This window comes from Cucurbita pepo, chromosome 1, assembly GCF_057944985.1.
Source record: "Cucurbita pepo subsp. pepo isolate OVF chromosome 1, ASM5794498v1, whole genome shotgun sequence".
Lineage (NCBI taxonomy): Eukaryota > Viridiplantae > Streptophyta > Magnoliopsida > Cucurbitales > Cucurbitaceae > Cucurbita > Cucurbita pepo.
The window spans coordinates 16,627,636-16,649,249 of NC_141798.1; the positions used below are offsets into that span (position 1 = coordinate 16,627,636).

General features: G+C 36.0%; 3 protein-coding genes and 2 non-coding genes across 5 annotated transcripts; 3 read left to right on the plus strand and 2 right to left on the minus strand.

The window, feature by feature from the left end:
- The first annotated feature begins 918 nt into the window (after positions 1 to 918).
- LOC111793214 (uncharacterized) lies at positions 919 to 6,962 on the plus strand. The gene is made up of 8 exons (XR_015421315.1): positions 919 to 1,204; positions 2,888 to 3,172; positions 3,255 to 3,314; positions 3,417 to 3,626; positions 4,822 to 4,939; positions 5,130 to 5,227; positions 6,295 to 6,419; positions 6,546 to 6,962. It is a non-coding gene; the product is annotated as an uncharacterized LOC111793214 (transcript).
- Positions 6,963 to 8,319: 1,357 nt separating this feature from the next.
- On the minus strand, positions 8,320 to 10,617 carry LOC111789237 (NAD(P)H:quinone oxidoreductase-like). The gene is made up of 3 exons (XM_023669946.2): positions 10,302 to 10,617; positions 9,998 to 10,189; positions 8,320 to 8,738 (listed from the first exon to the last, which is right to left on the minus strand). The coding sequence occupies exons 1-3, from the start codon at positions 10,402 to 10,404 to the stop codon at positions 8,425 to 8,427; spliced, it is 609 nt and encodes a 202-aa protein (XP_023525714.2). The 5' UTR covers positions 10,405 to 10,617; the 3' UTR covers positions 8,320 to 8,424.
- Positions 10,618 to 11,670: 1,053 nt separating this feature from the next.
- On the minus strand, positions 11,671 to 13,848 carry LOC111789243 (NAD(P)H:quinone oxidoreductase-like). Its single transcript, XM_023669960.2, has 3 exons — positions 13,533 to 13,848; positions 13,225 to 13,416; positions 11,671 to 12,150 (listed from the first exon to the last, which is right to left on the minus strand). Exons 1-3 carry the CDS (start codon positions 13,621 to 13,623, stop codon positions 11,837 to 11,839), a joined length of 597 nt encoding a protein of 198 aa, XP_023525728.2. The 5' UTR covers positions 13,624 to 13,848; the 3' UTR covers positions 11,671 to 11,836.
- A 1,105-nt stretch (positions 13,849 to 14,953) lies between these two features.
- LOC111789252 (uncharacterized) lies at positions 14,954 to 17,631 on the plus strand. The gene is made up of 2 exons (XM_023669972.2): positions 14,954 to 15,262; positions 17,297 to 17,631. Exons 1-2 carry the CDS (start codon positions 14,987 to 14,989, stop codon positions 17,423 to 17,425), a joined length of 405 nt encoding a protein of 134 aa, XP_023525740.1. The 5' UTR covers positions 14,954 to 14,986; the 3' UTR covers positions 17,426 to 17,631.
- A 623-nt stretch (positions 17,632 to 18,254) lies between these two features.
- On the plus strand, positions 18,255 to 18,326 carry TRNAD-GUC (transfer RNA aspartic acid (anticodon GUC)). The gene has a single exon. It is a non-coding gene; the product is annotated as a tRNA-Asp (tRNA).
- Positions 18,327 to 21,614: the final 3,288 nt, after the last annotated feature.

The window sequence follows — 21,614 nt, forward strand, 5'->3', positions numbered from 1 at the left end:
ACACGAGAAGACTTGCATGAATTTGAATACTTCGAGCAACAAGCTTTATTAAAATTTCCTTTCGCGCAATAGAAAAAAAAAAAAAAAACAGTGCTTCCAATGTGCAACAGTTTTTTGGACACGTTTCTCGAAAGATGAGGTGATAGTTCTTAATGTTTTTTCGAATTAGGTTCCACGGACGTATTTGTAATTTGAGCTACATGATTATTTAAATCATCATCAACATTAAGACGGAACAAAATAACAAAATCTAAAAAAAAAAATATATGCATCGACTTAATTGTTACATCACAGGGACAAAAAAAGAGGTCGTGAAGGTGACTTCATTGTCTACACCTCTCGTCAAATGAATGGAGGACCGAGCTAGATTTTCATGAGCGTTAACAGGTCTTGGAGCGCTTTTCAAGGGCTCTCACACATACTCCGGGGTGATCATCACCACCTTCACGTCACCTCTTGACATGAGAAAATATATTATTTTAATTATTATTTTTATTGGTCGTTTGTCAACAATCTTGGACTCATAACTTATTGATGTGATCGTGTCCATTTATTTTTCTTTATGATGATAAATGGTCGACTGAATTAAATGGTTGACATATTACTTTAATACGACAATGATTATTGGTTCAAATCCATATGAGGTAAACTTATTAAATACGACGGATCTGTTTAATAAAAAAAATTATCAACTTCTTGATAACACACTATATATTTATTTTATTATTGAATAATTTTTAATTTAGTTGTAAATTTTTTAGTTTAAATAAAAAATTTATTACATGATATAATAATACATATAGAATAGAAAGAATATAAATTTTGAAATGTTTTTTTTTCTTGTATTAAAATTAAAATTATTATTTAAATAATTTTTAATAAAAAATATATTTAACTGTCCTTCTCGTGGAGTGGTAACGACCTGAAGCAGCAGAGAAGATATTTTTCTCTGCCATTCTCTCTTTCTCTCTCTGTGGCAATGGATTCCTTCACTGTTGCTTCTTCTTTTGCTTCCTTATGGATTCCAAGACTGTCAGCTTCTTCCAAATTCTCTAAATTCAATTCTTCTTCATCGCATTCGATTCAGCCGAGCTTTCGAGTGGTTTGTTCTGGTGGCTCTCGGCATAATATTGCTCCCCAAGATTTCCATTTCATTCTTCACGATGCCATGGATTCTTCTGGGATTGACGCCTCCTATTCTAAGGTAATTCCTCTGTTTTATCTTCTGATTTGTTTTCTTTTGATTAGGGTGCTTTTAATTCATAACGTTCTGCTAATTTGGGCATTCAGGGAGATTTTGTTGCTTATTTATTTGGTGATCAAGTCTAAACAGTTCTTTTGATTCTACGTTCGGTCTTGTAAAAGCTTTTGCCGAAATGGAATGTGCTTGTTTTCTTGTTGTTGTCTGGGATTCTGCTGAATCTTCTCTGTTTTTCAATTTCGTGATTGATATTAAAACAAACTACTCGTTAGTTTTTGTTAATTCCTACTTCAGATTTTTGTAGTTACAGGGACCAAATTAGAAACAAGAATTCTAAGATCAAAACTATTTTAATCGCTACTTTGGTTTATTGTTCTTGGATTGGCGCAGAGCCTCATTATTTCCCCCTTTGGTTTATTAGTTAAGATGATAAGCACTCTGATTTTAAAAGAAAATGGAAGAGAGAAAACAATCAAAGTTGTTTGATCTATTGAGCACATCTGGCAAGACATTCTACAGGGATCCTGGTTTATTAAGGTTTATTTTCACTCTCTTTAGATTCTTATTAGTTATCTTGGAACAAAGTTTGGGAGGTTAATAGGTTTAATGCTTCCCTATGAGCGTCCAGCCATCAAACTTTTTGTAATTATCAGCTTGATTTTATTCCTTTGGATTAGAATCCCTTTGTGAGATCCTACATCGGTTGGAGAGGGGAACAAAACATTCCTTATAAGAATGTGGAAACTTCTCATTAACAGACGCGTTTTAAAACCGTGAGCTGACGGCAATTCGTAATGAGCTAAAGTGGACAATATCTGTTAGCGGTGTGCTTGGGCTATTACAAAGGGTATCAGAGCCAGACACCGAGTGGTGTGCTAGCGAGGACGTTGGCCCCCTAGGGGGGTGGATTGTGAGATTCCATATCGATTGGAGAGGGGAACGAAACATTCCTTATAAGGGTGTGGAAACCTCTCCCTAACAAACGCGTTTTAAAACTGTGAAACTAATAGCGATTTTAACGAGCTAAAACGGACACTATCTCCTAGCGGTGTCCTTGGACTGTTACAAATGGTATCAGAGTTAGACACCGAGTGGTGTGCCAACGAGTATGCTGGCCCCCAAGAAGGGTAGATTGTGAGATCCCACATCGGTTGGAGAGAGGAACAAAACATTCCTGATAAGGTTGTGAAAATTTCTCCCTAACAGATGCGTCTTAAAATCATGAAGCTAACAACGATACGTAACGAACTAAAGTGAATAATATATGCTACTGGTGTACAACCATACACCCTTTCAGTAGGTAGTTGTGAAAATCTTTCCCTGAGCTTCTTTTGTGTATGCCCTCGTACATTCATTCATTCTACTAAGGGAAAGCTTGGTTTCTTAAAGTAGAAAAAAAAAGTGTTGATCACTGATTTTAAAGCATTTGCAACTACTACTTCTATTTTCTCCTCCTTCATGAACTCATTTTATTTCTGTTTTGTTAAATTTCTTGACTGTACATGACAAATTCTTGACCCCAGTAGTAATTTAAGTTGCTTTTATCTGAAGTTATTTTGCTTCCACAGTTTGATATTTATGCTCTGCTGGTTAACATGGTTATCAAAAATCAAAGACAAGCTCTAGTTTCTTAAGAACAAAACGGTTGTCAAATAAATCTTATTTTGATGCTCAATGACTATGCAGGAGGCTAGGAAGGGTTTCTTGACTCAGATTCAATATTTATCCAATATAGAGAGGGAAACAAGTATAAGCATTAATAGGCGTGTTGATTTGGCGAAAGCTGCTCTTTATATTGCAGCAGAGGATGATTCCTTGGTATCTCATTCATCTGTTCCTCTTCCCATCGATGCATTTATTCATAGTCTAGCTGACCTTTCCATGGGCTATTGCACTCACTATAAATCTTCATTCAATTTATCACCAGAAAGTTTTTTGGAGAGTATAGAGAGGTACATGTATGTCACTAAGGTAAGATTTTTAAATTTCAAAAACGGTTATAACAAGTTAAACATATCTCAAAATTCTTCCAATGACATATTTTATATTTTAGGGTTTCAGAAGAACCAGTTCTAAAGCTCAACTGGAACCACAAGCTCTATATCTTCACACAGTAAAAGATTATGCCCTGTATTTTCTGTTTTGAGTTTTTTCTTTCTTATTTTTTGTAATAGAGTTGAATTATTTTTGGCAATATTTTGTTTCATGTTGACAGGTTTTGACACATGGTACAGGCTCATCTGCATTACTTTCACTCGTATACTCTGAGATCTTGAAAATGCTTCGTTTATGGAGCCTTCTGGATTTCGATGTAGAGATATATCATCCTCATGACAACTATTGCCTTCCCACAGGCTATCATAAACTGAAAAGCAAGGAATCTGATCAACCACACATAATAACAACCCAAAGTCTGTTGGTGGAGGTAATATTTAGTCTTGGTCCTATCCAATATGATACTAATGACTGAACTCTTAGATTTGTTAACCTTAAGACCAGAATGATTTTGAAGATCGACAATAAATGGTTAACATTAGAAAATAAATCTTTCCTACCCGGATAAATAAAGATTGTATCCTCAGTAAATTGAAGATGCTAATGATGGGATCTATCCCTTCCCACTCAACTCTCAAGGAGACCTTTATCCACCGTGCCAAAGCGAACCTACCACTGTAACAGCCCAAGCCCACCGTTAGCAAATATTGTCCACTTTGGGCTTTCCCTTCAGGCTTCCCCCTCAAGGTTTTAAAAACGCATTTGCTAGGGAGAGGTTTCCACACCCTTATAAAGAATACTTCGGGCTTTCCCTCAAGGTTTTTAAAACGCGTCTGCTAGGGAGAGATTTTCACACCATTATAAAGACTTCGTTCTCCTCTCCAACCGATGTGGGATCTCACAATTCACCCCCCTTCAGGACCCAGCGTCCTCGCTAGCACTCGTTCCCTTCTCTAATCAATGTGTTACCCTCCAATCCACCCCCTTCGAGGCCTAGCATCTTTACTGGCACATCGCCTCGTGTCCACCCCCCTTCGGGGCTCTGCTTCTTCACTGGCACATTGCTTGGTGTATGGCTTTGATACCATTTGTCACAACTCAAGCCCGCCGCTAGCAAATATTGTCCTCTTTGGGCTTTCCCTTTCGGGCTTCCTCTCAAGGTTTTTAAAACGTGTCTGCTAGGGAGAGATTTTCATACTCTTATAAAGAATGTTCCGTTCTCTTCCCCAACCGATGTGGGATCTCACAACCACCCTAAAAAAAGATGGGGAAATAGGATCTCCTTACCTAAGACCTCTTAGGAAGGCCTCTAGTGGGACCTTTAGGCTTCCAATTAACAAGAAATGGCCGTTCTAATATGGTTCAAACTTCTTGTAGGTTATGTGGTCTCTTGATAGATTTAATACTTATCTCTGGGCGTTTATTACTAAGGCCTTACACATTTGGATGAATTGGATTCTTTTCTCGTATTGCTAGTTTAGGGTTTTGGCATTCCTTTTTGTTGTGTTGTCGTTTTTGTATGCGCTTATGTATTCGTTCTTGATTAAAGAAAACGTAGTTCTAATTACTCTTTGTAATCTAGAAAAGTTCTGATTTACTCTCTCTGTTTGTGAACATGAACGCAGATTTTAAGCAATTTAAAAGAATCTTTTTGGCCATTTCAACAAAATCAATCCAGAAGTTTATTCTTAAGAGCCGTTGATGTTGCAACTGTAGTGATAGATCGAATGCAATTGAGGAAAGGTATTTCAACTATTTAAATCTGCAGCATAGACCTACTTTTAGAGAAGCAATATACTTTTCAGCCAATTGCCTTGCATCACCAAATTCACTATCCAATAACTCTTTACGTTCCTCAGCCCCTCCCTTTCAATTAGAGCTTGTAGATATGTGCATTAATATCTCTGTTTCTTGCCCTTTTTACCTTTTTCAGTGGCTTTCAGCTTGCGTCTGCAAAGGCTGCTCAACACAGGCTAGAACGTGGAGTTTGGACAAGTAGGCGTTATGGAGATATGAGGCGTGCATTAGCTGGTATGCTACGCTTCTCTCTCTTTGAGACTGTTATAGACTGAAGTCCATTTATTAATATAACCTCCACCCAAAGGCCTTTTGAATACTTAGAAATCCTTAAACTTCTACCTAAGAATGTGGAACTGAGGGATATCACAATTACTTGGTTATCCAAAGGACCAGAATATGAATGAGCAGGATTTATTATGGGCTTTCATATACTTTGCGAACTGATATAGTATTGGAAGCTTGCTGGTGAGAAACTGAGGAAGTACAGCTTACTTCCTAGTATTTAAGGCTTGCTAGTCTCTCATTCATTTTCCTGTTGATTGTTTTTATTGGAGAAATGCAAATACAGGGAAATCAAGAAAATGGTGAAGAGACTATCTAGCTATACTGAAAGGATGCATCATTTTTATTTATTTATTTTCCGTACTGTTTTTGTTTTAAGAAAAAGAACAGAAACTATTGACTAGAGTCCAAACAAACCTCACCGAGCTAAACTCTGGTTTATTTGGTCTTAGTACAATTGTAACAGCTCAAGTCCACTACTAACAGATATTATCTGCTAAGACCCATTACGTATCGCCGTTAGCCTTACAGTTATTAAACAGATCAGATAGTGAGAGGTTTCCACACCTTATAAGGAATGTTTTGTTCCTCTCTCCAACCGATGTGAGATCTCACAATTCACCTCTCTTGGGGCCAGCGTCCTCGTGACACACCACCCGATGACTGGTTCTGATACCATTTGCAACAGCCCAAGCCCACCACTAATAGATATTGTTCGCATTAGCCCGTTACGTATCGTCGTCAACCTCACGGTTTTAAAACGCATCTGATATAGAGAAGTTACCACACCCTTATAAGGAATGCTTCATTCCCCTCTCCAACCAATGTGAAATCTCACAACAAGCCTTATTCTGTATCCCAATGACATCTCAAGCTTCGCTCATGGATTTATACAAGCTCTAGCTCTCTCATCCACATTCGCACCAAAATATTCTTGTTCTCTCCTTAAGGAAAAGGTTCAGTTACTTCTACTCTTACTTCATCTTAATCTGTAAGCTCATTATGCTTTCTTGCAGCATGTGAACGGCTTATCCTCCTTGATGTTGATATGAAGGAACTGAGAGATTATAGCATCCTTCTCTACCACTGTGGCTTCTATGAGCAATCTCTGGAGTACCTGAAGTTGTATCAGGAAACGAAGGTACATTCTATCTATCTAAAATGAAACTAAATGGAAGAAAGGGAAACAAAATGGTACATTCTACCTCCTGAATCATAGAAATTGGTCAACCATCAGTGAACTGATCACCTCAGCCAACCACTGCAGAGTTCCTCAAGTCCAACCGACACGTCAAGTTCCGAGGAGGAAGAAGCTGTGGAAAACTTGATGAAACGCCTTGCCCTTATTATGATTGAAGATGGTTGGAGCACACCCTCCTATGCTCGAAAGTTCATCGGTAAGAACGCCGAACCATGATAATTAACTCATCATGTACACTATGTTATACGTGGTCGACTAAACCTTGAAAACGAGAAGGGTGATCCCTGTTAAAAGTGATCCATCATATGGAATAGGTAACTGAATACAGGTTGTATGGAGATAATGAATAGGGGATAGGAGTCTTAAGCTCAGATGCTGAAAGGCTTAATTTGGCACTTGAGAGAAATTGGTCCTTGCAATACCACTAATTATGGATGTATAAACGTTAATGTAAATACATGTAATTGAGTAAAGTTTTTTTAACATCTGTTTCATGTAATTTTGCTAAATATTGCATTTTCTATCTAATTCCACCGCTAGATATTATCCGCTTTGATCTCTTACGTATCGCTGTCAGCCTCACGGTTTAAAAACGCGTCTGTTAGAATGAGGTTCTATACCCTTATAAAGAATATTTTATTCCCATCTCTAACCGATGTAGGATCTCACAATCCATCCCCGTTGGGAGCCCAACGTCTTTGTTGGTACACAGCCCGATTTCTGGCTCTGATACTATTTGTAATGGCCCAAATGGGACAATATCTACTAGCCATGAGTTTGGGCCGTTACAAATGGTATCAGAATTAAACACTGAGTGGTGTGCTAGTGAGAATGTTGGTCTCCCAAGGGGTGGATTTTGAGACCCCACGTTGGTTGGAGAGGGGAATGAAACGTTCCTTATAAAGGGTGTAGAAACTTCTCTCAAGTAGACGTGTTTTATAAACCGTGACGCTAACGATGATATGTAACAGGCCAAAGTGGACAATATCTACTAAATTTTTAAAATTACATTTTTTATAATTTAATTATTCTTGTTTAATTATAATTTAATTATTTTTTGTAATTTTTTTTTTAAAAATTGAGACTTGAATTTGAAAAAAATGGTGAAATTGTGAATTTCATCCTCTAATATATTTTCCTTGGCCAAAATTGATAAAATTTAAATCAAATTGCTCTCTTTAGAAGTTTTGTGAAGAAAGTGTGAAATATCGAGGTGTGTTATGGCTGGAGGTTAGGTGACATTATTCGAGGTATTGTTCATGTAATGTTTGCGGTCTTCTTCATGCATTGTTCACGGTATTTTTCATGTTTGATTTAATCGAACCGATTTTCGTACTCTTTGCCTGATTGGACCTATTTTGATCCAATTTTCTATTTATTTATAATGGTACCAATATTCTTTTTTAATAATAGGACCTCTCCAAGAAGTTTCTACAAATTTGGAGTTTGAAAAGCTCGAAAATCGAAGCCCTAAATACACTTGGACACGTGCTTTTATTTGTTGAGTTACGCTAAAACTAGCAAGAGTTTGCTATTATCAATATAGTGTTAGATGTTGTGACATATTTAAAAATATATTTTAATATATAATAATGTGTTTTAAAAATACATTTAAAATGCGGATCGCCCATTTAAAATACATTTAAAAATATACATTTTTTCAATTCTAATCTTGAGCGGTGAACGGATCGCCCATTTTAGTAGAATACTCCTTAGTTTTTAATTACAAAGAACTTGCTTTAATTATCTGCGTGTACTAGCTAATACCTTATGTCTATCTAGTGGAGATCTTATTTACGTTGGTACCAGGTAGAGCTCTAGTAAACGACAAGTCTTGAGATCTTACAACAATATGTATCTAATTGGGAACATGTCAATCCGAACCATACTCTATTACTCATACCTAAGAACATTACCATCACATACAAAGTTCAAGATAAGATCTTCAATTTACAATCGAAGTTCCTCGTAGTCTCAAGGAAAATGCATGCAAGGCCAGAAGAACAGCCTTCAACTTCTCTCGAACTTTGTCGTCGATCAAGTCGCCATGGCTATCAAACTTGGGTGGCGGCTGATATGCATTCAAGAAAAACTCGGGCTTGTTTATGAAATGAAGGTCAAGAAACACACCAATTTGGCGAAGATGGTACTGTGATCTTGCTCCGCCTAAGCTCCCACTTGAGCTCACGATTGCTGCTGCTTTGTCTCCCCATACATTTGGTGGCCTTGATGCCCAGTCTAGTGCATTCTTCAGTGGTGCTATCAACATCACAACAACTAAATCAAACTGACATGAAATGAAAAAGTATTTAGTCATTATCGAATCAAACTGACATGAGATTCATATTTTCCATTCGATTTAGAATACGACAAAAATTTTACTAGTTTAACAAATGGGAATCTCGAGCTTATATTACTTTGTTTTTCCATCCGTATGAAAGAACTAAAAGTTTAAAAACTACGCTGATCAAGAATATTAGTTAGAAGGATGATGAATGAAAAGTTGATGTGTATAAACACGATTCGTTTAAACTTAACCCAAACTCACCCTCATGCTGTTTTAGTGCACTCCGTTCAATACGTGAAACATATTAGCTATTTGCTTTCAAGGTGGGCAGTATGATCGAAGGAGACAATTACTCATTCTAAAAACCAATATTATTAAATGAGAGTGAGAATATTTGCTAAAACTACCCAATCTAAGTGGTTGAAAGTTCTCTATTTATAATCATTTACCGAATTAAATAGGTTACAAATGAAATGGAAATAGCAAATGAAATGGAAATAACAATGAATGGATACCGGATATTCGTGTATGATCAAGGATCAAATATGATATATATGTTAAACCATCTCATATTAGTCTATGATCAAGGATCAAATATGATATATATGTTAAATCATAATGGAAGGTTAATTGTCCACAATAATACAAGATATTAGCTTATAATCAACGGTCAAATATGATGCATATGTTAAACGGTAATGAAAGACTAAAAATCCTCAATATAAAGAGACATATGTTAAACCATAGTAGAAGACTAATTATCCTTAATAATACAAGATATTAGCCTATAATTAATGGTCAAATATGATGCCTATGGTAAAACCGTAATGAAAAGCTAAATATCGCCGGCAAAAAAGGCTACGTTCCTAGTTCTATTACAGCTAAATTATCCATAATCACACCAATCCTTAGTTAGCATGAGATCCCAACTTAGAACAAGCTCGAGATTTTGAAAAGAATTACTCTATAGAAATCACAATATAATTCAAGTTGTAAGTTGTGTTTAAAATGAGCTATTGTCTATTATTGGCCTCTATGGTCAGATTTTAAGCTGTGGAGATGGTGATTTAACCTAGGGCGGCTGAGATTAGGAGTTCAAGTTCACCAATTTTAACTTTCAATATTCTAATAATAAATTTATACTGGAACAGTAATTTAAAAATATTAATAAAAGTGATATTTTATATAATTTAGGGAAAAAAAAAAGGAGTAAAAATGAAAAGGAATTTACCGGTGACGGAGTAATTATATTCCGGCGAAGCAGAGAGAACACTCTCTGCTTCCAGAATCTTCCGACGAAACGCCTCGACAGCCGGTGGATACGTTCCATCAACCTCCAAATCGGTGTTGAGCATCGGCAACGGCGAGATATCTACATATTCGATTTCCAATCCATCGATCGACTCCTTAGCGATCTCCGTCGCTACAACAACGATCTTCGAATCAGAGCCCTAGACAACGAATAATCGACAAAAACAGAGCACAGAAACAGAAAAATGGAGAGAGAGAAAGAGAGAGATAGAGATTTCGATTACCAGCACGAATCAAGCCTCTATTGGTAGAACTTTTGCGAAGAGAACCACAGAGCGCGACGACCTTAACCGCCGGCTGCGCTCCCACCATCATAGAGAGTGCCATCGTCGCGATCGAAGGCCTGGAGCACTGAGGATCCGGCGAGTGGAGATCCGATTCTTACGGAAATGTGGAGCGAGAGAAATTGTAGTATTGTGATCTGAAAGTTGAAAACGAAGTTGAGGCGATGAGATCGTGTTAGCAATAGTAGTGGTGTGGCGCATGTGGTGTGGTGTGGCTTTTTGCTCTACTTTCTGCTCGTTTCGCGTCTGCTCATGTCCAAATCAGCAGAGAAGGAAGTACTTCCCCTCTCCATTATTAAAAATATTCTATATTTTATATTTTATCTCATAAATATTTCTACCAAATTTTATAAATAATAATAATAATGAATTTTAATATTTATTTTAAAAACATTCATAAAATTTTTAATAGTATTTTAAAAATACTCTAAAATTTTAAAATGTAAAATGTTTAAAATATTTATACGGACAGTACTGTGTTCAAAAAATACTCTTGAACTTTTAAAATGTAGTATTAATATTCTTCATATTTATATAAAAAAAAAAAAAAATCAAAGTTTATACACTTTATACATTATCACCAAAATTTTTAATGTTTTTTTTTGAAATTTTATGAGTACTTTTTAAATGTAGTACTAATATTTGTTCGAGGGAACAATAATATCTTCTTTAATACTCTAGTTTCATGAGAAAGATACTCGAACGTAATAAAAGTGTTAGAAATAATTCTTCTCTAAAGCCTTGTTAATAGAAATTAAAAACGATTATGGAAATAATCGCTATGCATTTCATTATTGTTGATTTTCTCATTTTCTCATTGTTCTTCTGTTTTTCAATAGTAGTGGCACTCCGTGTTAATTTTGTTTAATTAGTTTAAAATCCCGAACACTATTCAAATGTTACCTAAAAATTCATTTAATTTTCAGTGATAAAATTAAACAAAAAGATAGGTTATCTGTCGAATCAATAATTTGCTTATACTCGTAAAAGTGTATACTTACACTTATTCTTGTGAATTTTACATCAGTTTATTATATACATCTACCAGCGATATCTATTAAATTATGTTCAATGACACGTAATTAATATAATTGGACCTTAGAGACAAGTATAGTTATTTACTTCACTCCTTTTATTATTGTCAAGTTTAGCTATTAGTTACTATTTCACCGTCCATGCAAGCTAAGAATATTCAAATAAACTGATCACTCTATTTTGGTGGAGTACTATTTAGTTCTTAAATGTAAGGAACTTGCTTTGATTATCTGCGCGTGCTAGCTAAAGACGTTATGTCTATCTAGTGGAGATCTTATTCACGTTGGTACTACTAGATTGAGCTCTAGTAAACGATAGTCTTAAGATCTTACAACAATATGTATCTAATTGGGAGCCTATCAATCCGAACGGTACTCTATTGTTCATACCTAGGAACATTATCATCACACACAAATCTTTCGTGAATAAAGATAAGATCTTCAATTTACAACAGAGGTTCCTCGTAGTCTCAAAGAAAATGCATGCAAAGCAAGAAGAACAGCCTTCAACTTCTCTCGAACTTCACGGTCGATCAAGTCGCCATGGCTATCGAACTTGGGCGGCGGCTGATATGCGTTCAAGAAAAACTCGGGCTTGTTTATGAAATGAAGGTCGAGAAACACCCCAATTTGGCGAAGATGGTACTGTGATCTTGCTCCGCCGGAGCCCCCACTTGAGCTCACGATTGCTGCTGCTTTGTTTCCCCATACATTTGGTGGCCTTGATGCCCAGTCTAGTGCATTCTTCAGTGGTGCTATTAACATCACAACAACTAAATCAAACTGACATCAAATGAAAAAGCTTATTTTTATGGCCCGATTCGATTACTTACGAATAATATATCATAAAACGAGCTTAGTTTCAAATAATAAAGATACTTTTACCACTATGTCACGCTTAGGTTGGCTCGTTTTTGTTGTTTAATTTTTTATGTTCGATTTAGAACACAACAATTTTTTTACCTAATTTAGCAAATGAGAATTCTCGATTTTGTACCATTTCGTTTTCCATCAAGTAGAGTATGAAAGAACTAAAGGTTTCAAAACTACGCTTACCAAGAAAATTAGTTAGGAGGTTGAAGGAAAAGTTGATGTGTATAAACACGATTAATTTAAACTTAACCCAAATTCACCCTCATGTTGTTTCAGTGCACCTCGTACAATACATGAAATCTATTAGCTATTTGCTCTCGAGGTAGGCAGTATGGCCGAATGAGGCAATTACTCATTCTAAAAACCAATATTTTTAGACGAAAGTGAGAATATTTACTAAAATCACCACACCTAAATAATGGTGAAAGTTCTCTTTTTATAATCATTTATAGAATCAAATAGATTACAAATAAAATAGAAAGAGCAGTAAATGGATATACGACATTAGACTATGATCAATGATCAAATATGATATATACGTTAAACCATTGTAGAAGACTAATTATCTGCAATGATACTAGACACCTATAATTAAAGGTCAAATATGATAACACTACACGGTCATGGAAGGCAAAACAAAGGCTATTTTCCTAGTTGTAGTCCAGCTAAATCATCCAGAACCACAAAAATCGTTAGTTAGAATGAGATTCCAACTTAGAACTGTTTAAAATGTTGAGAAGAAATGCTCTTTAGAGATCATTATACCGTTCAAATTGTATGTCGTATTTAAGAGGAGTTATTGTCTATTATTGGTCTCTATGGTAGAATGAGTGGAAAGCAAGGCAGATGTTAGCCAATGAAAGCCAATTTTTAATTTCAATATTCTAATAAATTTATACTATAGTAATTTAAAAATATTAATAAAAGATTAGGAATAAAAATGAAAAGGAATTTACCGGTGACGGAGTAATTATATTCTGGCGAAGCAATGAGAACACTCTCTGCTTCCAGAATCTTCCGACGAAACGCCTCGACAGCCGGTGGATACGTTCCATCAACCTCCAAATCAGTGTTCAGCATAGGCAACTGCGAGATATCTACATATTCGATTTCCATTCCATCGATCGATTCCTTGGAAATCTCCATCGCTACAACAACGATCGCCGAATCAGAGCCCTAGACGACGAACAATCGACAAAAAAACAGAGCACAGAAACAGAAAAATGGAGAGAGAGAGAGAGAGAGAGAGAGAGAGTTCGATTACCAGCACGAATCAAGCCTCTGTTGGTAGAATTTTTGCGAAGAGAACCACAGAGCGCGACGACCTTAACCGCCGGCTGCGCTCCCGCCATCATCGCGATCGAAAGCCTGAAGCACTGAGGATCCGGCGAGTGGGAACTCGATTCTTGAGGGAATGTGGAGTGAGAGAAACTGTAACGGGAGAATGGAGGAAGAGGATGATTATTGTGATCTGAGAGTTGAAAACGAAGTTCGGGCGATGAGGCTTTTCGCAGAACTTTTGTGGTCGCGGCTTTTTGCAGAATTTTGTTCCTTTTGCGTCCTTCTCATGTAGAAATCATTTCTTTAATGGTATCTAACGCCACAAACTTAATAAAAATATTCCTTTATTTAAAATATAAAAAAATCATTAATGCAATTCAATTTTTTAATTTTTAAATAAATTAATTTAAAAAATACTTGATGTTTTTTATATTTATAATTTTTTGTTTTTTTTACTCGAACACCTTATAATTATCTCCAAACTTTTTTTTTTAGGTTTAAGGTTTAAGGTTTCAAAATATATGTTTTCCTTAAGAGTGTTCATATGACTGGACAACACAGCCATCTTGAACTGCGCAACCCAAACCATAAAACTTGAGTTGGATTTGAATTGTTTCCGTCTTGGTTGAGTTGAATTTTTAAAAAATGGAAAATCTGATTCTTTGAGGAGTTGATTTTTTTCTTTGTTGGGTCAACTCGACTAACCCAAAAATAGGGTAACACTCAACCCAAACCAGTCGTTAAAAAAAAGTAAGACATGAAAATCATGAGATTTTAGTTATTAATATAATATGTACAGTGAAAAATAAGTAAGACTCTTTAAATAATCTGAAAACGTGATTAAGAGTAGGAAAACTAAGACAAATGTAGCAACAAACTAAGACAACATCGACCATAACTAAGGTAAGGGACGATGAAATCTATTGAAACAGGACGACAAAACAAGGGAAGAAGAGAGAAACGAGAACGGTTATCAAACTAACTCTAAAAATTGTGTCTTTTAGTCGATAAAAGTATAATTTTGTTTCTTTTACATGTTCTTGTTCTTTCTTTTTATTGTAAAATGGGACTCACTCGATATTTCAAATGCTACTTCTGACACAACATTTACCATTCAAAAGTGTGAATAGATCTGAAAATATTATTACTCAATCAAACAATACAAAGTTAAGAACGAGAAATAGAATTGGGATCGAATGTTCAATCTTCATTGATATTTACACAGTTTAAATAGAATACAATCTACCAATTAATACCTACCAATAATAACAAAAAATATAAACCAACTGATTTGAGAGAATACAATAAAATATAATACTAAAATAATATTAAAATATATAAGATATATTCCATAACTAATATATTTGGAAAATATTAACTTACGGCTAATTTGCTATCTTACATCACACAAGTCCAATTCCTTACACGTCTGAAGCTATGGCCAGGCTCCTTATCTCCACCAGAGCCTTCCCCTTTCCCCCTCTTCCCCTGGTTCCGGCACGGGCATTCTTCAGACCCTCCAAATTGTCGCCGGCGGTCAGATTCTCCGGCGACCCATCAGCCGCCAGAGCCCTACGAGTGGTGACGACTCGTGCCGGTGCCAGCACCAGCAGTTACATCTTCGCTTTCTCTATCCCCTTTTCGCTTATTCTCGTCACTGCCCTTACCGCTCTCAAAATCGGTGATAACCTGGACAAGAAGTTTCTTGAGGAGGTACTTTGTGATTTGTTATTTCGCTCCATTTTGTTTGTGGGACTGAATTTTGTTGGGCGTTCTGGTTGGTTTCAGTTCATGTTTGGTTTAGATGAGATTTTCTGCAATGTTGAGGCTTCTGTGATATTAATGCACATAACCTGTTTGTATTAATGCTTAGTGTTCTGGGAAATGATTTCTGCATATATTTTGATGTTAGAATTTGTATGGTTTATGGTTGAGCGAGCTTTCCTGCAATGTTGAGGCTTCTGTGATATTAATGCACATAACCTGTTTGTGTTAATGCTTAGTGTTCTGGGAAATCATTTCTGCATATATTTTGATGTTAGAATTTGTATGGTTTATGGTTGAGCTAGCCTTTATGTAGTGTTGAGAAATTGTTCGTTACTATGATGAATTCAAGCAATCTCTTCATGTGCTACTTTTAATACTAAGATTGTTCTTATGGAGGGATTGCTGTACTTTGTTAAGCACTCTCATTAGGTATAGTGATATCGGTAAAAATGAGAGATACCTCTTTAACAGCCCAAGCCCACCGCTAGCGGATATTGTTCTCTTTGGCTTTTCCTTTCGGGCTTCCCCTCAAGATTTTTAAAACGTGTCTGCTAGGGAGAGGTTTCCACACCCTTACAAAAAATATTTGGATCTCACAATCCACCCCCTTCGGGCCTTAGCGTCCTTGTTGGCATACTGCCTCCTGTCCACTCCCCTTCGGGGCTACCTTATTGCTAGCACATCGCCCGATGTGGTTCTGATACCATTTGTAACAGCCCAAACCCACCGCTAGCAAATACTGTCCTCTTTGGGCTTTCCCTTTCGGGTTTCACTTCAAAGTTTTTAAAACGCATCTGCTAGGGGAGAGGTTTTCACACCCTTATAAAGAATGTTTTGTTCTCCTCCCCAACCGATGTGTGGGATCTCACACCTCCAGCTACCCAAAAGTTGCCCTCTTTGTGCATCAGTGATCAAAAGCTTTGCTTTTGTACATTCATGGCCATTTGATTAGATGATCCCTCACTTGGATAATCTTGGAAGCCTCATTCCTTGCATAGCAGGCGAGTTTCAAGGAGTTTAAATCACTATGTTCTCTAGGTGAGAGCGTGAACTTGGGACATAGAAAGCATCTCAAAACATTTCAAAGTTCTTACCATCTTGGTCACCCCATAGACCTAGAACTACAAATAATCTCGGTATCGGGGGCCTCATTCAAAAAATCGATTGAGAAGTTGCGCCTTCGATCTTGTTATCAGCTCTGGGTTTGGTCCTTTAGGCGAGACTCTTGACTTTACAAGGTGGTTCTCGTTCAGGAATTTGTGGTTAGCTGTTTGGTTATAGTTCATGCCCACTCGTCATGAACCCCCGCCCGCCTCAACATGGAGTCGCAACTCTTCCTATAGGAACCTCCTTCAACTAATTCAAGTGATTCAGCTAGTTAGAAAAGTCAGATACCTCTCTTGCAGGCTGAAATATTGATTTTGTCTCGATGCGATTCTTCCCAAAAGAGTGAGCGCTCACTCTTATAATGGGGCACATCCCATTTTTTCTTATTAGTCAGATAAGTTGCGAAATCTCACCTTTTGGAAATCTCTCATAAGGGGGAGTGGGAGTATAGGTTTTTTTGAATTGTGTATATTCTCACGGGCACCACCACCACTAATCTCGAGGGAGGCAGGGGTAACCTACCATAAGAAAGATGAATCTCATTGGCTAAGAATTCAAATTCAAATGTTTTCTTCTTTTAAGAAAAATGAATCTCATTGTAGAGAAATGACGAAGGAACGGAATCTTCAAAAAATCAAATAGTTGTCAAACAAGGCATAAGTTTTCCACGTGAGAGCACGAACTTAAGACATCGAAGGCATCTCATAACATTTCAAGTCGTTTCCACCTTGGTCATCCCATGGAGCCTATTTAGAACAGGAATATTTTGAAAGCTTGGTTCCTTTTTATGCATAGTAATCTGTTTTTGAGGGGAAGTGATTCCTGAAACTGGGAAATAGACACTGATTTTGTTGAACTGTGTTTGTGAACCAGCTTGCTCTTAATCAAGCCATAATGGAGGAAGATGAAGAGAACAAAGATGGTAGTTCAGAAATCTCTTTCGAAGAAAAACCCGCTCTTCCACGAACTCGAAACCGCCCTAAAAGGGAAGCCGAGGTATAAATAGCAGCATAGATTTTGGATGTGAACATGATCGGATCAGACAGGCAGAAAAATGGCTCAAAGGAACTAGAAAGCTTCTATGTATACTGTATCTAACTTGTTTTCTTCTTCTTCTTCCTCTTAATAATGATTAGTATAAAGTTAGTTTGTATGATGAGTGAATTTAATGTTTAATATTATTGTTATATATTCTTCAAATTGAAATATTTTTAAAATGCAAATAGGAGCTATTATCTTAAGCTCTTATTTTGCTTATTGGTTGATAAGATGTACCGTCTAGGTTACATTTAGGCCGATGTTTCTAGTACAACATTAGTTTGGTCCAGTTGAAAAATATGGATCTAAAACTCGAGCCTTTTAACTCTTATCTTATTAGTTCTTTGAACCATTTCTTTTTGGCTGCTCGGAAAGGATCTTTTCCTTTTTCATAACTTAGAGAATAAGTTGGTCTCGAAAATTGTGGATGTTATATAAAGTCATTTCACAATCACGACAATTCATTGGTCAAGAAGATGTTCGGAAAAGTGAAAGAATAGTTCAACCCGAGTGTAATCCGTCTCATGAATAAGGAGTTAAGTCTTATAAAGAAAGAGGAGTTCAATCCAATCCGGTCAATCAGGTAATATCTCGGTTCAGGAAATGAAGGAAATCTCAATTCATAAAATTTTTAATTAGGGAAAATGTAGTTGAGGTTTATTTTCCTAAAATAAAATAAATGAAAACTCGAAGATCTTCAAAGATACAATAAATTAATGCCTTTTTATTAAAAAAACTTAAAAATGGAAAATTATTTTATATATAAAATAATATTTAGATAACAATCAAAGTTGTCGTTGTAGTATAGTGGTAAGTATTCCCGCCTGTCACGCGGGTGACCCGGGTTCGATCCCCGGCAACGGCGGATTTATTTTTCTTTTATTTTACATCTATATGCAATTCCTTTGAGAAACGTTGAAATGCCAGAGGTCAACACGTATTTTTAAGTGATTTTTATTTTATAAATTAAATTAATGAAATTGTTTAAAATTATGTGTTATTAATAATATATATTTTTAATTAAATTCACATTCTCATCAATATTGAAATGCACAACATACAAAAAGATTAAACTAATAGAATAATACTAATAAAAATAATAATAAAATTGAAAAATAAATTTAAATTATATAAATCAAATCCAAATTATCAAACATAGTTCAATTACGTATGTATATGCTAATACGCATAATTAAACATCTACTCATTATTATTATTTATTTATTTATTTATTTTTGAAATTAGAAATTTAAATCTTTACTTAGCCAGAACTCAAACCGTAAAGTCTATTAAAATAATATACATAGGAATGAAGAATTGACGACTTATATTAGTTTTAATTTAGTCTTTTATATATTAATTTTATTTACTCGCTCGTTGTAAATTTTAATATTGATTAATGATAAACTAACAATGAACTCATAATAATCTAGAAGAAAAAAATGTCATATGCAAAAGAAAATTTGATGGGGTTATAGTTTTCGTAGTGACGAGGGGACAACTTGAGTACAGATGTAAGTATACATTGCCTTCGTAATGGCCCAGGTTCACCGCTAGCAGATAATGTCTTCTTTGAGCTTTCCCTTTCGAGCTTCCCCTCAAAGCTTTGAAACGCGTCTACTAGGGAAATGTTTCCCCACTCTTATAAAGGAGGGGTGGGATATCACAATCCACCCCCTTTCAGGGCTTATCGTCTTCGTTGGCACTCATTCCTTTCTCCAATCGATGTGGGATCCCCACCAAATCCACCCTCCTTTGGGGCCCAGCGTCCTTACTGGCACACCGCCTCGTGTCTACCTCTTTTTGGGGAACAACCTCCTCGCTGGCACATTGTCTGGTGTCTGACTCTAATACCATTTGTAACGGCATGCACAGGTCCACTGCTAGCCGATATTGTCCTCTTTAGGCTTTTTCTTTTGGGCTTCCCCTCAAGGCTTTAAAACGCGTCTACTAGGGAAAGGTTTCCACACCCTTATAAAGGGTGTTTCGTTCTCCTCCCCAACCAATATGATATATCACAATTGCTTGGTAGGTTTTACACACCTAGTCGTTAGGCCATTTGAGTACATTACGGGCATTTTGGCCCTTCTTGATTTCACTTAGTACAAGCCTTTTCACTATCTCCTTCTCCGTGTAAATAGTAGTGACTCGTTGAAGACCCTATTAAAGATTCAATAACCTTAGTCATGACTTCCTAGTAAAGTTTTTCTTTGATATTCAAACCAGGTGTGTTTTTTTTTTTTTTTTCGATGGTGATTGGGGACAAGGTCTAAGCTGCTACGAGACCATACTTGAATGTTTTGTTACCTTATCGAAATATACTTATTGAGGGAAGCAATGTAGCATAAATGAAAATCGAGACAATGAACTTTCTCATATCTGTCCCACCTCATTTAATACGCGTATATTTTAGAGTAAATTGAAATATATATTTTTTAAATTAAGAAATTAAAAAAAAATTGTATTTATTTAAAAAATAAAAGGTAATAAAAAATTAATTTCTCAAGAATAGCTCGATCATATGAAATTTAATGGAAATTTTTTTAAGACGAAGAGCATAATGAGGCGAGGGACAAGGATAGAAAAGTCATTTTCCCTCCCGTCCACCCGCCAAATTAATACTCCAAATTTTATCTAATTGATAAATACGTAGAGATTCGAACATTTAACCTTTAGAAGCTCGATAATATTTTTGGAGAAAATAAGGAAAAATAAAGGAATAAAAAGAATATATTATATTCCTCATAAATAAAGATAAGAGAATATATGATGATAATACCTCTTTGTGGGTCCCACTGCCAGCTGGCTTCCTTCCTCCCTCCAACAAGAATGCTTTGTTTTCTTTCAAAACATTCTCACATTCTCTCTCATCTCTTTCACTTTCTCAATTTCCAATTTTGCCCCTCATTCCTCTTTCTCTCTCTTCATTGTTTTTCTAAAAATTTGAAATATAAAAGAAAAAAAAAAAAGATAAAAAATATATTTTTTTAGTTAGGGCTTTCGTATGTAAATGTAAAGGTCGAGATTTGCACGTTCGATCTCAAAGAAACGAGAATAGATGCTGAGCTCTAATACCAACTATCACAGTCGTACATCTTCAACCGTCGTGATCTTGACACGCTCACGACAAACCTTAAGGAGAACTCAAGTTCCATTTACATTTTTCGACTGGGTTTGTGGCTTCATCGAATCGTCGGCGAGGTTTGCCTTCGTCAACTAAACAGCTCGTACGGAATTCAAGTTTGTGAGTGCATGCATGAATCGTGTTGTTGGAAACCGAGGTTACAATAATGACATTAAACCGAGGTGACAATTATAACCCTTTCGTGGGTTTTTTTTTTTTTTTTTTTTTTTTGTCATATATTTTTAATTTATGAATATCTAAATAATTTTATTAATTTTTAATGTCATTATTGTAACTAGTTCTAGAAAAGTGACCAAGCAAGCCAATGAAAGGGTTATAATTGTCCTTTCACAGACATTTATTTAGCCCACAAACATTAATTAAACTCAAAGATCATATTAATTATGTTTTTGCTTTTCACACTTTTAAGGATGTTAGCAGAGATTAAGAAGCTTTTTATGTCATAATTTAGCCTTAAATGTCCCCAAACTTTTAAGGTTGTTAAATATAATATGGGTTATGTTCACTTTTTTGTGTTAAATGTATGAATAAATGAGACATGAATATAATAGGATGGAATTAGTTATTTCGGAGTAAAATTATACCCGTCCAAACCCACCGTTAACAGATATTATCAGTTTTAGCCCGTTACGTATTGCCGTAGTCTCACGGTTTTAAAACATGTCTATTAGGAAGAGGTTTTCACACTTTTATAAGGAATGTTTCGTTACTCTCTCCAACCGATGTGGGATCTCACAATATGGTATTATAGCCAGACACTAGACGGTGTGTGAGTGAGGACGTTGGGCCCCCAAGGGGGGTGAGTTGTGAGATCCCACATCGATTTGAGAGGTGAACGAAACATTCCTAATAAAGGTGTGGAAATCTCTCCCTAATAGACGTGTTTAAAACCATGAGGTTGATAACGATACGTAAGAGGTCAAAACGGACAATATCGGCTAACGGTGGACTTGGGGGCTTTTACAAAAAACTATTATCGCAGATCAACACGAGCCCTTACTTCTAGCT

What these genes read in the sequence shown, in the direction of transcription:
- LOC111789243 (XM_023669960.2), bottom strand. Translation starts at nt 13,623, where the DNA reads ATGATGGCGGGAGCGCAGCCGGCGGTTAAGGTCGTCGCGCTCTGTGGT. An exon ending in CAGAGGCTTGATTCGTGCTG is followed by an intron (nt 13,417 to 13,532) that starts GTAATCGAACTC and finishes TCGTTGTTGTAG; the next exon opens with CGATGGAGATTTCCAAGGAA. An exon ending in ATATAATTACTCCGTCACCG is followed by an intron (nt 12,151 to 13,224) that starts GTAAATTCCTTT and finishes TGATGTTAATAG; the next exon opens with CACCACTGAAGAATGCACTA.
- LOC111789237 (XM_023669946.2), bottom strand. Translation starts at nt 10,404, where the DNA reads ATGGCACTCTCTATGATGGTGGGAGCGCAGCCGGCGGTTAAGGTCGTC. An exon ending in TAGAGGCTTGATTCGTGCTG is followed by an intron (nt 10,190 to 10,301) that starts GTAATCGAAATC and finishes TCGTTGTTGTAG; the next exon opens with CGACGGAGATCGCTAAGGAG. An exon ending in ATATAATTACTCCGTCACCG is followed by an intron (nt 8,739 to 9,997) that starts GTAAATTCCTTT and finishes TGATGTTGATAG; the next exon opens with CACCACTGAAGAATGCACTA.
- LOC111789252 (XM_023669972.2), top strand. Translation starts at nt 14,987, where the DNA reads ATGGCCAGGCTCCTTATCTCCACCAGAGCCTTCCCCTTTCCCCCTCTT. An exon ending in ACAAGAAGTTTCTTGAGGAG is followed by an intron (nt 15,263 to 17,296) that starts GTACTTTGTGAT and finishes TTTGTGAACCAG; the next exon opens with CTTGCTCTTAATCAAGCCAT.